This window comes from Colobus angolensis, unplaced genomic scaffold (genome assembly GCF_000951035.1).
Source record: "Colobus angolensis palliatus isolate OR3802 unplaced genomic scaffold, Cang.pa_1.0 Scaffold42, whole genome shotgun sequence".
NCBI classification, from domain to species: domain Eukaryota; kingdom Metazoa; phylum Chordata; class Mammalia; order Primates; family Cercopithecidae; genus Colobus; species Colobus angolensis.
The window spans coordinates 3,277,237-3,292,794 of NW_012117599.1; the positions used below are offsets into that span (position 1 = coordinate 3,277,237).

Genomic DNA, 15,558 nt, shown 5'->3' on the forward strand with positions numbered 1-15,558 from the left:
GAAGGAAGGAAGGAAGAAAGAAAGGAAGGAAGGAAAAAGAAAAATAATCAGTGGAACCATTGATGCCTGAAGTCTGTTATACTGAGGGTTATGAATCTATATGTAAATATATAGATATTGATATAATTGCTCCTATTTTATTTTTTGAGACAGATTTTCTATTTAATTTCAATTTTGGTAGTTTGTGTTTTTCACAAACTTGTCTATTTCACCTACACTGGTGAATTTATTTCTTTAAAGTTGTTTATAATATTCCTTTATTATCTTTTTAATATCTTTATGAAATCTAGTGCTATAGCTCCACTCCTTCATTCTTAATATGAGTAATTTGTGTTTGCTTTCTTGATTAGTTTGCAATCTATCGATTTTATTGTTTTTATGTTTTGAAAGAACCAACTTTTGGTTTTGTTACATTTCTCTATTCTTCTATGTTCTCTGTCTCATTTATTTCTACTATAATTATCATTGTTTCCTTTTTTCTGCTTCATTTGGTTTGATTTGCTTATCTTTTTCCAGTCTCTTAAGTTACAAACTTAGATCGTTAATTTTTAAAAAGTTTTATTTTTACATTTTTACATTTAAGCTTCTGTTGGACTTGATAGATCATTAATTTTAAACCTTTCTTTTTTTTGTAAGAATAGCATTTAAAACCATAAACTTCCTATTAAGCAGTGCTTTAGCCACATCCCACTAATTTGGGTATGTCATGTTTTCATTATTATGTAGTTGAAATATTTTCGGCTGGGCGCAGTGGCTCACGCCTGTAATCCCAGCACTTTGGGAAGCTGAGGTGGGTGGATCACCTGAGGTCAGGAGTTCAAGACCAGCCTGGCCAACATAGTGAAATCCCATCTCTACTAAAACAACAAATTACAAAAATTAGCCGGGCATGATGGCGGGTGCCTGTAATCCCAGCTACTTGGGAGGTTGAGGTGGGAGAATCGCTTGAACCTGGGAGGTGGAGGTTGCAGATAGCCAAGAGCGCATTCCTGCATTCCAGTCTGGGCCACAGAGCAAGACTCCATCTACAAAAAAAAAAAAAAAAAGGAGAAGAAGAAATATTTTCTACTTTTCTACTTTGCTTTGTGATTCCTTCTCTGATCCATGGGATGTTTCAAAGTATGTTGTTTTATTTTCAAACATTTAGGGATTTTATAGATATTTTAACATTTTTACTCTCTTTTTTTTTTTTTTTTTTTGAGGCAGTGTCTCACTCTGTGGCCCAGGCTGGAGTGCAGTGGCATAATCCTAGCTCGCTGCAACCTGAAATTCCTGGGCTCAAGCAATCCTCCTGCCTTAGCCTCCCAAGAATCTAAAAATACAGGCCCACCACCAGGCCGGCTACTGAAAAAAAACTTTTTGTAGAGATGGGGTCTCATTATGTTGCTCAGGCTGGTCTTAAACTCCCAGCCTCAAGCAATTCTCCTGCCTCAGCCTCCCAGAGGATTGGGATTACAGACATGAGCCCATGCACCTGGCTATTGGCTCTCTAATTTAATACTATTGTTACAGAACATCCCTTATAAGATTTTAATCTTTGAAATTTATTGAGACTTGTTCGATGGCACAGATTTGGTCTATCTAAGGGAACTTTCCATGTATTCATGCACAGAATACCTATTCTTTTGTTATTTGCTTGAATGTCTATAAAAGTCAATTAGGTCAACATGCTTGACAGTATCTTACAGGTCTTCTAGATCAGCACTGTCCAAAAGAAATGTAATGTCGCCACATATGTAATTTTAAATTTTCTAATAGCCACAATCAATGAAGAAAAAAGAAACAGGTGAAATTAATTGTAATATGTTTTATTTAAGCCCAAATATCCAAATAGCATTTTAACATGTAATCAACATAAAATTATTCATTTTATTTTATTTATTTTTTTTTGGAAATAGAGTCTCATTCTGTCACGCAGGCTGGAGCGCAGTGGCGCGATCTTGGCTCACTGCAACCTCCACCTCCTGGGTTCAAGCAATTCTCGTGCCTCAGCCTCCCAAGTAGCTGGAATTGAAGGTGCGCACCACCACACCTGGCTAATTTTTTGTAATTTTAGTAGAGACAGGGTTTCACCATGTTGCCCAGGTTGGTCTCGAACTCCTGAGCTCAGGCAATCCACCCTCCTTGGCCTCCCAAAATGCTAGGATTACAGATATGAGCCACCAAGCCCAGCCTGTAATCAACATAAAATTATGAATAAAATATTTTACATTATTGTTTTCATTTTAAGTCTTTGAATATCAGTGTGAACTTTACACCTCCTGGCAAACCTCCCTTTAGACTAACCACATTTCAAAAGCACAATAGCCACTTGTGGCCCTAGTGGCTATCATATCAACAGCAGAGTTCTAGATCCTCACCAGTTTTTTTCCTTTTATTTTATTCCATCAATTGCTTAAAGAGGGATGTTAAAATCTTCAACTGTGATTATGGATTTGCCTATTTATCCCTTTATTTTTGTCAGTTTTGCCTCATTTATTTGGTACATATGCAGTCAAGTAGACTTCATCCCTGGAATGCAATGTTAGTTCAACAGACACAAATCAATAAATGGGATTCATCATGTAACAGAACTAAAGACAAAAACCACATGATTATCTGAATAGATGCAGAAAATGCTTTCAAAAAAATTACACATCCATTCATGTTAAAAAAAAAAAAAAACTCTCAATAAACTAGGTATTGAGGAACCTACCTCAAAATAATAAGAGCCATCAATGGCAAACCCACAGCTAACATCATATTCATTGGGCAAAAGCCAGAAGCATTCCCCTTGAAAACTGACACAAGACAAGGATGCCCTCTCTCACTACTCCTATTTAACATGGTATTGGAAATTCTGGCCAGGGCAATTAGGCAAGAGAAAGAAATAAAGGGCATCTAAATAAAAAGAGAGGAAGTCAAACTGTCCCTGTCTGTAGATGACACGATCCTATTTGACAAAGCCCCACAGTCTCAGCCCAAAAGCTTCTTAAGCCGATTAACAACTTCAGCAAAGTCTCAGGATACAAAATCAATGTGCAAAAATCACTGCTTGATCGTGGTGAATAGGCTTTTTGATGTGCTGCTGGATTTGGTTTGCCAGAATTTTGTTGAGGATTTTTGCATCATTGTTCTTCAAAGATATTGGCCTGAAGTTTTCTTATTTTGTTGTGCCTCTGCCAGGTCTTGGCATCAAGATGATGTTAGCCTCATAGAATTAGTTAGAGAGGAGTCCCTCCTCCTCAGTTACATCCAAATATGGCACAGGAGAACCAAGATACGCCCTAGTGGATCTTCTGAGATCTTCTGAGACCCCAGACATAGTTATCCATGCCTCCATTAGTAAAAATAACTCTTGTCTTCTTGAATCTTCTCTAAAGGGTTATTAGAATAAGATCTCATCTTTGCCTGCTGTTCCAACTGCACAAGAGCCCCCAGATGATCAGACGGCAGCCATATTTTAAGTTCAGTGAGTTACTGGGTCCCTTGGTAGATACGTTCTCTACCATCATCCTCCATGCCTCTGCTCCTAGAAGCCAGATCCTTCAGACCACCCCAACTTAGTGTTGCAGGGACTGGAAACACAAATACCTCTAGTGGCTCACCAGGAGTGATGCTGAGAGATGCCGCAACTGTTTCCAATACTTCATCTCTGGAACCATATACTCTACCTATTGAGGACCTACCATAAAATGGCCGTTGGTTCCAAGTCGTGGAAACAAACAACGACCCCTTGTTCAAGAAGCAGGGACAAGGTGCCTTTAAAAGTAGTAAAGTCTGGACGCAGTGGCTCACACCTGTAATCCCAGCACTTTGGGAGGCCAAGGCGGGTGGGTCACTTGAGGTCAGGAGTTCAAGACCAGACTGGCCAACATGGTGAAACCCCATCTCTACTAAAAATACAAAAATTACCTGGGCATGGTGGCAGGTGCCTGTAATCCCAGCTACTCAGGAGGCTGAGGCAGGAGAATTGCTGGAACCCAGGAGGCAGAGGTTGCAGTGAGCCAAGATCGTGTCGCTACACACTAGCCTGAATGACAGAGCTAGACTCCATCTTAAAATAAATAAATGAATAAATAAATAGATAAGTTTTTAAAAAAATATAAAAAATAAATAAATCTTATTGGAATTTGTTGGCTTGAGGTCTCTGGAAGCAGTTTGGGTCTCTGGCCAGAAACCAACCAATTCGGCAATTGTGGTACTTCTGGTGCCCCAGTGTCAGGAGAACAGCGAGGGTAAAAGAACAATGGGGTTTGGTTCCATTCTCTTAGAGCTACAGCTGCACAGAATTAAAAGGGAATTCCCCTACTCCAGTGATTTGGGTTTTGCTGACTGCTTTTGCTGCTACCATCACCCCTGCCAGAGGGTTTTTTTATGGACCAGGGCATGAGAGAATGGAGAAGAAGTGGAACAAAAATATGTGGGATTTTTATCTGTGGCATTTTTCTTTTTCTTTTTTTTTTTTTTGAGACGGAGTCTCGCTCTGTGGCCCGGGCTGGAGTGCAGTGGCCCGATCTCAGCTCACTGCAAGCTCCGCCTCCCGGGTTCACGCCATTCTTCTGCCTCAGCCTCCCAAGTAGCTGGGAATACAGGCGCCCGCCACCTCGCCCGGCTAGATTTTTGTATTTTTTAGTAAAGACGGGGTTTCACCACGTTAGCCAGGATGGTCTCGATCTCCTGACCTCGTGATCCGCCCGTCTCGGCCTCCCAAAGTGCTGGGATTACAGGCTTGAGCCACCACGCCCGGCCAATGGCATTTTTCTATTTGGCCCCTGGATTCAGAACTATAAAGTTTTCCTCAATGTTTCTCTGTCTCTACTCAGTTCTCACTTCTGGGGTTTGACCTGCTTGGAGTTCACACAGGGGAATCCTAGAGGGAAAAATAAAGGTAAATTCATCACCAGTTTGGTGGTATTCTCATATCAAATTCTGATGTTCTTCCCTGATAATCCTGCTGATATTTATCTGTAGGAGGTTTTAAACAGCTGCCCATGCGTTTGTCCAGATTTTGTAGTTGTATTTAGTGTAAGAGAAAAGTAGGCATGTGTTTGCTCCATGTTATCTGGAACTAGAATCCTTCCTTTAACATCATAACTTCAAAATATAGAAAGCAAAGCATACCAGAACTAAAAGGGAGAATAGAAACTTTCAAAATTATAGTTGGAAACCTTAATACCCTCCTCTTAACAAGTGTTAGACAAACATTTAGTAAAAATAAAAGATAGAGATGATATAATTAGTTGACTATCCTATTTTTACTTACACAGGGCACTACATCCAGCAAGCACAGAATGCACATTCATTTCAAGTGCACATGTAAGATAAAAAGCAAATTCCAGGCTGGGAAAAGATAGTTACAAAGTATGTATCAGATAAGGAATTCATATCCAGAATATATAAAGTAATCCTAAAAAGCAGCTGGGAGGCTGAGGTGGGTGGATCACCTGAGTTCCGGAGTTCAAGACCAGCCTGACCAACATGGAGAAACCCCATCTCTACTAAAAATACAAAAATAGCCAAGCATGGTCACGCATGCCTGTAATCCCAGCTACTCGGGAAGCTAGGCAGGATAATCACTTGAACCTGGGAGGCAGAGGTTGCGGTGAGCTGAGATCGTGCCATTGCACTCCAGCCTGGGCAACAAAAGCAAAAACTCCATCTCAAAAAAAAAAGAAAAAAGAAAAAGAAACCACTAAAAATTGGTAAAAGATTTTATAGGCACAAAGCGAAAGAAGATATCCAAATGACTAATAACTAGAACTAAGACTAAAAACAAAATACATAAAACTAATAACTAAAACTAAGACTGACAATAGCAACTGTTGGAGAAGTATGAAGCAACTGGAACTCTTCATACTTTGTTAGTAAGAGTGTAAACTGGTAAGACCACATAGGAAAACTTTTTGGTAGTTTCTTTTTTTAAATTTTTATTTATTTATTTTTTAATATATATATATTTTTGAGACAGAATTTAGCTCTTGTTGCCCAGGCTGGAGTGCAATGGCATGATCTCTGCTCACTGCAACCTCCACCTCCCAGGTTCAAGCGATTCTCCTGCCTCAGCCTCCCAAGTCACTGGGATTATCGGCATGCGCTACTACACTCAGCTAATTTTTGTATTATTAGTAGAGATGGGGTTTCACCATGTTAACCAGGCTGGTCTCGAACTCCTGACCTCATGTTCTGCCTGCCTCAGCCTCCCAAAGTGCTGAGATTACCACGTCGGCCTTTAAAAAATTTGTTTGAGATGGACCTCATTCTGTCACCCAGGCTGGAGTGTAGCAGCGTGATCACAGCTCACTGCAACCTCTGCCTCCCGGGTTCAAGCAATTCTCCTGCCTCAGCCTCCTGAGTAGGTGGGATTACAGGTGTGCACCACCATGCCTGGCTAATTTTTTATATTTTTAGTAGAGACGGGATTTCACCAAGTTAGCCAGGATGGTCTCGATCTCTTGACCTTGTGATCCACCCACAATGAACAAGGAGAACACATAGACACAGGGAGGGGAACATCACACACTAGGGCCTGTAGGGGGTGGGGGGCTAAAGGAGGGATAACATTAGGAGAAATACCTAATGTAGGTGATGGGTTGATGGGTGCAGCAAACCACCATGGCACATGTATGCCTATGTAACAAAACTGCACATTCTGCACATGTACCCCAGAACTTAAAGTATAATATAAAAAAAAGAAAGAAAACGTGGTGCATATACACCATGGAATACTATGCAGCTATGAAAAAAAAAAGAGAACAAAATCATGTCCTTTGCTGCAACATGGATACAGCTGGAGGCCATAATTCTAAGAGAACTAATGCAGAAAGAGAAAACCAAATACTGCATGGTCTCACTTATAAGTAAGAGCTAAACATTGGGTACACATGGACGTAAAGATGGAAACAAGAGACACAGGAGACTATAAGAGGGGGGAAGTAGGGAGGAGCGCAAGGGTTGAAAAACTACCTACTGGGACTATGCTCACTACCTAGATGACGGGTTCAGTTGTACTCCAAACCTCAGCATCATGCAACGTACCCTTGTACAAGTCTGCACAAGTACCCACTTCATCTAAAATGAAAGTTGAAGAAAAAAAGCACATTAGGTTCATTGAGAAGAGAATGGAGAAAGGCAGAGGGCAGGTCTTAGCATGGTAGAAAATTTTAAACAGCAATTAAGAAATAAGGTGCTTGGCCAGGTGTGGTGGCTCACTCTTGTAATCCCAGTATAGAATGAGACCACCACTTCTCCTGCTGTCTTTCCCAGCTTTTCCTTGTCTCTCCTTTTCCCTAGTTTATAAGACAGGAGAAGGGGGAGAAAGCAAAAAGTTGGAAAGAAACAGAAGTAAGATAAATAGCTAGACGACCTTGGCACCACCACCTGGCCCTGGTGGTTAAAATAATAATGATAATATTAACCCCTGACCAAAACTACTAGTGTTATCTGTAAATTCCAGACATTGTATGAGAAAGCACTGTAAAACTTTTTGTTCCGTTAGCTGATGCATGTAGCCCCTCGTCACGTTTTCCACGCATGCTTGATTTATTATGACCCTTTTACATGGATCCCTTAAAGTTGTAAGCCTTTAAAAAGGCCACGTATTTCTTCTTCAGGGAGCTCGGTTCTTAAGACGTGAGTCTGCCGACGCTCCTGGCCGAATAAAAAAACCTCTTTCTTCTTTAATCCGGTGTCTGAGGAGTTTTGTCTGCGGCTCGTCCTGCTACACCAGCACTTTGGGAGGCCGAGGTGGGTGGATCACCTGAGGTCAGGAGTTTGAGACCAGCCTGGCCAACATGGTGAAACCCCAACTCTATTCTAAATAGAACAACAACAACAACAAAAAAAAAAAACACCTGGGCGTGATGGCGCTTGCCTATAGTCCTGGCTACCTGGGGCTGAGGCAGGAGAATCACTTGAACCCGGGAGATGGAGGTTGCAATAAGCCGAGATCACGCCATTGGACTCCAGCCTGGGCAACAAGAGTGAAGCTCCATCTCAAAAAAAAGAAAGAAATAAGGTGTGTAAAGCAAATATTGACAGAAGCAAAACAAAGAAAAAGAAAAAGGAGAGTCATGGGACTTGTCCCAGCAGGGTGGAAAGCTTTAAATGGTTATTAAGAAATGGGATGAATAAAATGGATATTGATGGATTAAAACAAAGGATTTAACACAGCACTACCAAAGGTTGAGCAGGCCCAAGAGACCCCCTGCTGGTCCCTCAACATTAAAGGGTTCCAAACAAGCCTACTCTATTTACTCCAGTTTGCAGACATTTCAAAAGCCAAAGGCAAAGTTTATCATGAGAAACCCGACCAGCAATCGCTGTGACAGTTGTTAGCAGGTTCATCAAGATGAAGATTGACAAAAGGGTTACAGTCCCTTGGCTCCACCCCTCCTCAGTGGGGACCCAAAGCCTTATGTACATCAGTAGGTAAAACGGTTGGGAGGAGTGGGGTGTGGAGAAAAGGTTACTGGGACTCAATACAGGAACCCTCAGCACTGTGGTACCAAAACCTACTGATGAAGTCCTGAGGCAGGCTGCAGTTAGAATGAGGGAACAGTAAAAGGTAAGGGTTGATAGGATCATGAAAGGCGGAACGCTTAAGCAGACATTAGGTAAAGAAGCTGTGTGTCCTTTACCTGAATGTTTTATGGGATGGCTGGGGAACACTTTTTCTTTTTGAGATGGAGTCTCGCCCTGTTGCCCAGGCTGGAGTGCAGTGGCACGATCTCAGCTCACTGCAACCTCTGCCTCCCAGGTTCAAACGATTCTCGTGCCTCAGCCTCCCCAGTAGCTGAGATTACAGGTGTGCGCCACCACACCCAGCTGATTTTTGTATTTTTAGTAGAGACGGGGTTTCACCCTGTTGGCCAGGCTAATCTCAAACTACTGACCTCAGGTGATCCGCCCACCTCAACCTCTCGAAGTGCTGGGATTACAGGTGTGAGCCACCACACCCGGCCTAACACTTCTTAATACCTAGTATTGTAACACCCAAACCTGTTAATTAAGTCCTAATGGAGGCCACAGTTAGGAATGTAGTGGTTGATAGAATTAAAGTCTATAGGCAAATTGGTGTTTTTCAGCAGGCTTCATGAGAACTGCTTGCGTGTGTCTCTTCCCTGATTGTGTTATGGGAATGGATATTGTGTATGCCTGGGAATGTTTCCCCTACCTAGTATTGTAAAACATAAGGCATCACAGTGCACAGCACTTCAATCAGTGTGGAGAGTGTTCTTAGAGGTCACCGGTGTGGAAGCTGAGGCTTCCTCCCCTTGCCTCCCCTGCACCATGCTGCAGAGACCAAACACCTGTTTCTTATTAGGTCACAGTTCTCTCAGCAGGTGAGGCATTAACGGCCAAGAAAAAGAAAGGATGAGACTATAATCATGAGTAAGTCTAGCAAGGGAAATATTTTTAGGTGTTTTTATTTTTTTGTTGTTTTTGTTCTTTTTTTTTTTTTTGCTTTGGAAACTGTTAGTCCAAACTGCACCATTTTGTAAAACCCCCAGCCATTTTGCAGACCTTGGTCAAAGTGAAACATTCCACAGGGGTTCGGGCACACCTGCCCAACCGCCTGACTCCCTTACTCTATTCTGTTGGAAGAAAGTGTAAGGAACCTCACACTGCATCAGAACACCAAACTGCCTAATCACGGGAACACGTTATCAACGTTTTCCCAGGCAGCAGGTCACGCCCCCTGTCCCAGACCCCTCCCGCCCAGCCTAGCGTTGCCCCAGCCTGTAAGCAGCGGTGGACACTGGCATTAACCTGGGCCCCCACCTCTGCAGGTCTCATGCTGGACATAAAGCCTGCATTCGCTGTAGAGCCACCACTCTCTGTGTGTCTTTCTTAAACCCTCACCTTCCCTTAAAACCTAACAAAAACTATCCATAAGACAATTTTTCCTCATCCTCCAGTAAGAACCTAAGTTTTGTTTGTTTTAGTTTGGTTTTGGGGCTTTTTGTTTGTTTGAGACAAGGTTTTACTTTGCTGTCCAGGCTGAAGTGAAGTGGTGCAATCATGACACTGATTTGATTCTCCCCGATCAAATCTCCTAAGTAGCTGGGACTGCAGGCGTGTGATACCATGCCTGTGTAATTTTTGTATTTTTTGTAGAGATAGAGTTTTGCCCCCAGGCTGATCTTGAACTCCTGGGCTCAAGCAATCCTCCTGTGTTGGCCTCCCAAAGTGCTGGGATTACAGGCGTGAGCCACCACGCCTGGCCTAAGAGTTTTGCCCCCAGGCTGATCTTGAACTCCTGGGCTCAAGCAATCCTCCTGTGTTGGCCTCCCAAAGTGCTAGGATTACAGGCGTGAGCCACCACGCCTGGCCTAAGAACCTGGTTTTTGGACAACTATGAAAGTGCTGTTTTACCTAATAGGATGTAGACACGTAATAATTCATAATGCCTGAACGGGCACAGGCAAAAAATATAAAGAAAACTGAGAATGACTGGATATCATATCTAATGGTGCCACGTTTGTGTCTAACATCTTTGACATGGTTCTCAGCAACTCTCTGGGAATCAGCTGTTGAGCTAGATGGAGATGGGAAGAGGATAAAGACGGAGATAGTTGGCTGGGTGAGGTGGTTCACATCTGAAATCCCAGCACTTTGGGAGGCCAAGGTGGATGGAGGTCAGGAGTTTGAGACCAGCCTGACCAACATGGAGAAACCCCGTCTCTACAAAAAATACAAAAAAAATTTAGCTGGGCGGGGTGGCGTATGCCTGTAATCCCAGCTACTCGGGATGCTGAGGCAGGAGAATCGCTTGAACCCAGGAGGCAGAGGTTGTGGTGAGCTGAGATTCTGCCACTGCACTCCATCCATTGGAAAAAAAAAAAGACTTGGATAGTTGTGTTATATCTAATTATTAATTCTAACAGGTTGTGGAGAAGCTTGGCATGAAAATCATGAGGTATAATGAAGTTTGTGTATTATTTCCAGATTGTTCTTACCATGTGGTTAAGTCACAGATGAAAACAAGCAATGTTTGAAGGATATTCCCAACCTCCAGATGTACCTAATCCTGGTGAAGCCGATGCTGTTAGCACCCTCCCATATCCGTGGGCCTTTTAGAATTTTCAGCTGATTTCCAACTACCGGTATTTGTACCTCTGTGCCTGCAGCCCCTTTTCCTTAGAAATATGTGTTGCCTATTTGCAAGGCAAACCAGAGTAGCAAAGAATTGATACCCCCCAAAGCCCTACGGGCAGATCCCTCAACCAACCGCTCTCAAGAGTTGATGTATAAATGCCCCAGCTCCTTGTACCTTGGGCAGAATAATTCTGTGGTGTGGGTTTTGCACCATTCCTAGCAGTAATCCTGCAAGGTTGAGCTCAAGTACCCAGCATGGTAGCTGGCTTGATGACACATTTTATTGGCTGTCCTACTGTCCCTGTATCATCCAGCCACCTCATACCAGCGTTCCAAAACAAACTACCCACACTGGAATCCTTGCCTCAAGTTCTGCTTCTGGGGAATCAAACTAAGACGACTTGAATGTGAGGTCACCCACGGGACATCTCTCGGCTTCCTAGTCATAAAGAGAACACTGGGGGAATACATTCGGGGAACTCGTGAGCGTACTATTTCTTGTTTTTCAAATTACCTGAAAGTGATCTCATCTAGATGTACTTTATTGTTTCAGTAGTGACATTGAAGGGGCTAGCGATTAGATGAAATTGATGCATATGAGGGAAAGCCCAAAATAAGTCATTCCTGAGCAAAGCGAACATCTGAAGGGCATCCTGGATGGCCCACACGCAGGGAGGATAATACAAATATTTAACACCTGGTACAGCACGGGCCTCAACCAGCCATACAAGCTGCCGGCCTACCTGCTGAGGGGCTGCCACACAAACTGACCATTGGCCTGCCCGGTGAAACAAGGATTCCTGGTTCTGCCTGGGTCAAATCTTCAGGATGGGTTGAGAGGTCAGCGGGCAAAGAAGGATTTACTTGGCTTTCTCCAAGGGGACTCCGAGGCAGGTGAGTCTGATTTTGATTCCTTCTCAGAAACAGAAGTGACGGACTGAAACATTCATTGAACATCTCCAAAGGGAGTTAAAGGCCCAGCAGGGCCACATCGTCACGCGTCCACTTTACACTCCAACATGTTATCACTTGTGTCCTCTCCTGACTATGGAAGTTAAGGCCACAAACAGCACACAGTTTCCTTCCAGAGAGTTGTCTCTTCTCTGTTGTGGGTAGTGTGAGCAAGACCAAGGTAGCAAAATAGCCAAGGGGTAGGTGTATATATGACCAAGATAAATAGCTCCGAGCCTCTCCTGGCACTAGGAAAGTGACACAGAATGATGATGTAATCAGAAAAGGTGTTTGGAGTACATGTATGAGGAGATTGGTGAGGTGCTAATTCATTCACTTACTGGAGATACTGTAACGTATGGTTAACCCATTCCTGCTACCCAGACCCCAGAGTTGCCTGGTGTCTCTTCATCTCCTTGACCTTCTCAGTTGGTTCTGTTAGCCTTCCAGTAATTTCCTTGTATTGCTTAAAATTTCTACAAGTGGTTACTTTTGCTTACAACCAAAGAACCATGATTGATTTGGGTCCTACATGCTTATCTTCAGCCATGTTTTGTGAGGGGTGGACCCCGTGAAAGAAAGTGTGTGGCAGCAACTCCTGAAAATAAGAAAAGCCAGTCCCTGGATCTTCACAGACAAAAGGAAACACAGGAGGTTGCTGTGGGTTTGAAGGACTTGGTGTATGTAACTTGAATGACAGCTTCACCTCAGTTGGCTCTCAGTTTCCTATGCAGCTAGAATTCCATCCCTGTTTCCTCCATTGTCCCATGGGTTGGCTGGCCTACGAGTCAGGAACTTCTCCTAAGCAAAGCCCAAGTGGTTTGGGCAGATACTGGGGAAAGGACAAAGGTTCGGGTGAGGCTTACCTAACTTGTTAGCAATTCTGGTAGACAGGGAGTGGGTGGGCATTGGAATCACAGGCTAAAATGAAGCCTGGCTGGAATACGTAGTGGCCACTTGCCATGATACTCACATTTACTACAAAGTAATTATATATGTCCGTTTCCTGGGAAGCATATTGTGAACTGGATGGATTTCTTTTATTTTTCTTTCCTTTTTTCAATTCTTATTTTCATTCAGAAAATTGGGAAATGAGTTTTCTTTCATGATTTTAATGATTTCTTTGCCAGCGTTGAATACAGCACATTCACGTAAAACTCTCAAAGGTGGCCATCTGAGCACTCTGCCAGCCTGGCCCACCCACAGAACTTTGCCTAGAAGCTTTGTCTTTTATAGAACTTAGCTCGGGCAATGATATCATTGACGAAGTCATTGTCTATGTCCTCCAGGGTGGCAATTGCTTCAATTCCTGACTTAAAAGCTGAGAGACCACCTGAAATGAAACACAGAGTTAGGCTCAAATATTAACTTTCAGTAGAAATAAGCAATGAGCATTGCCAAGATGTTAGCTCGCCAGGCAAATCTTCCAAAGCAGGCAGTCCCAAATCCTCCTCCCTCTCTCTCCCTTTCTGAAAGGACACGCTACCCCAAGAATCACTGGGAAAATTCCAGATTGCTTTCTTTCTCTTTTTCCAAAGTCTTTGGTTTTTCTTGTTGCAAAAATCAGATTTGCTTTTTTATGTAATCCAGGCCTGGCAGAACTAGACCCCCAGTACATCCTCTGCTGAAAATGCTTGTAACATTCTCTCATTTATACAATAATTCACTCATCTATTCACTCATTCATTTATTCATTCAGGAAGTGTTTTCAAGCACCTACTATGTGCCAGGAGAGATCCCTCACTAACTACAAGGTACCCAAGACACACTTATTTCTTTGGGTACGTGTACATATGCGTGTGTATGCTATTTTACCCTAGAATTTTATCTTTAGTAGTTATGTATGTGTTTAACATAATTGCGCTCTGCTCTGATATCCAGAGAAAAAGATGCCTGGTCATGATCCCTGCCTTCAAGGACCTTGAAGTCGAGACTAGAATCTGTTCTGATTAAGGCCATTAGAGTGTGGAGAACATAACATGGGCAGATAGGGGGTAAACCTAACAGGAATTGCTGTGGTTGGGTGTGAAGAGAGAAGGAACCAGAGAGCCTAAGAAAGCAATCTGGTTTTCAGGCTGTGATGACTGGCTGTGTTATAGTGCCTCCGAGACACATAAAATACAGAAGAAAGAGCAAATGTATAGTGAGAGGTTAGTGAGTTAATTCCATATGGGAGATGCTGAATTTGAGGGGGTCTGTGATCAGCCAAGCAGCGATTTCCACTTGGATACGTAGCACCTGAAGTCCTGAGAATACTCACAGAGTAAAATTGTTCAGACAATTTGGAAAGTTGTTGACAGTTTCTTATAACAGGAAAAAACCTATGAGAGGTACGCAAACATATACATATATATGTGTGTGTGTGTATATATGTGTGTGTGTGTGTGTGTATTTTTTTTTTTTTTTTTTTGAGAGATGGGGTCTCACTCTGTCTCTCAGGCTGGAGTGCAGTGATATAATCAATGCTCACTGCAGCCTCAACCTCCCAGGCACAAGCAATCCTCCTGGCTCAGCCTCCTGAGTACTGGGACTGGAGTGTGTCACCATGCCCAGCTACTTTTTCTTTTTTTTTTTTTGTAGAAACACGTGTCACTATGTTTCAAGGTATCACTCAATAGCTCAATAAGCAATGAATAAGCACCCCAATGTTCTGCAGAAGGGGAAATGGAGGTTGAGGATGGAGGACCACTCAAAGTAACTCTGTGGTTCAGAGAATGCGAATGCAGCCTCTAGACAGCTCCTCCCAGGGCCACTGCGGACCCCATGGAAATGCTCCCAAGGAGTCTCGGGTCACACTGGCCTTGAGCGGTCTTATTCATTGCTTATCTAAACAAAGTGCTCAGAATACAGCCTACCTCTGAGGTGCTGAGCAGCACTCCACGTGGGGAATTTTTTCTGGATTGCCTTAAATCTCTCTGTGAGAATCCCAGTGGCCTGTGAAAGATGCTCTTTGCTGTCCCAGGCACCGACAGGGTGGTATGTTTGTTTATCAAGCTAGAAAATTCAGATAATAAAGTCAGCATCTGGATGAGGTAACACATTTTTCTGCCATTCCTAATTTCCTCTCGTGGTATTCAAGTTGTAGATACCGGCCTTTATCCCCAAAGAGTCAATTCTATTGTTCTTTCTTTCATAGAGATGAGAGTCAGAGAAACAAAGTAAGGTTTGGGAGAAATGGACATGGCATAGTTTTAGCTAAACATTCTCATATACAAAAAAAAAAAATGTTAAAGTTGTTTTGAAACAAATAACACCTAAAGTCTACACATTTATAGCAAGAAATAATTATCTAGCTAATTCAGACAAAAATTTGTTTCTAACTGGGAAGGCCAGAAGTCTGTATTTCTGCAGACAATTTAAAATAGAGCCTGGAAGCAAATATCCAGATAATTTGGATCCCCTTCCTCCAGTTTACCCAAAGGAACACGTTGTTTCAAGTAGAGCTCAATTATACCATGTTTTGATCCACATGGATGAAATGTACTGCTTCACAAACCCCAAGAGGACACCTGTAATAACAGTGCTGTT

General features: G+C 42.7%; 1 protein-coding gene across 2 annotated transcripts in view; it reads right to left on the minus strand.

Annotated features, from left to right (window-relative positions):
- Positions 1 to 13,126: 13,126 nt before the first annotated feature.
- Positions 13,127 to 15,558, minus strand: part of LYG2 (lysozyme G-like 2) — a 12,652-nt gene continuing 10,220 nt past the window's right edge. The window contains exons 4-6 of one of the 2 annotated variants that reach the window (XM_011956560.1): positions 14,886 to 15,024; positions 14,291 to 14,351; positions 13,200 to 13,363 (exon numbers count right to left, since the gene is read on the minus strand). In XM_011956560.1, the coding sequence (XP_011811950.1) occupies positions 14,335 to 14,351; positions 14,886 to 15,024 (156 nt within the window). In that variant the 3' untranslated portion in view covers positions 13,200 to 13,363; positions 14,291 to 14,334. Of the gene's footprint in view, positions 13,364 to 14,290; positions 14,352 to 14,885; positions 15,025 to 15,558 lie in introns of both variants that reach the window. The other variant, XM_011956559.1, reaches the window with a different exon arrangement.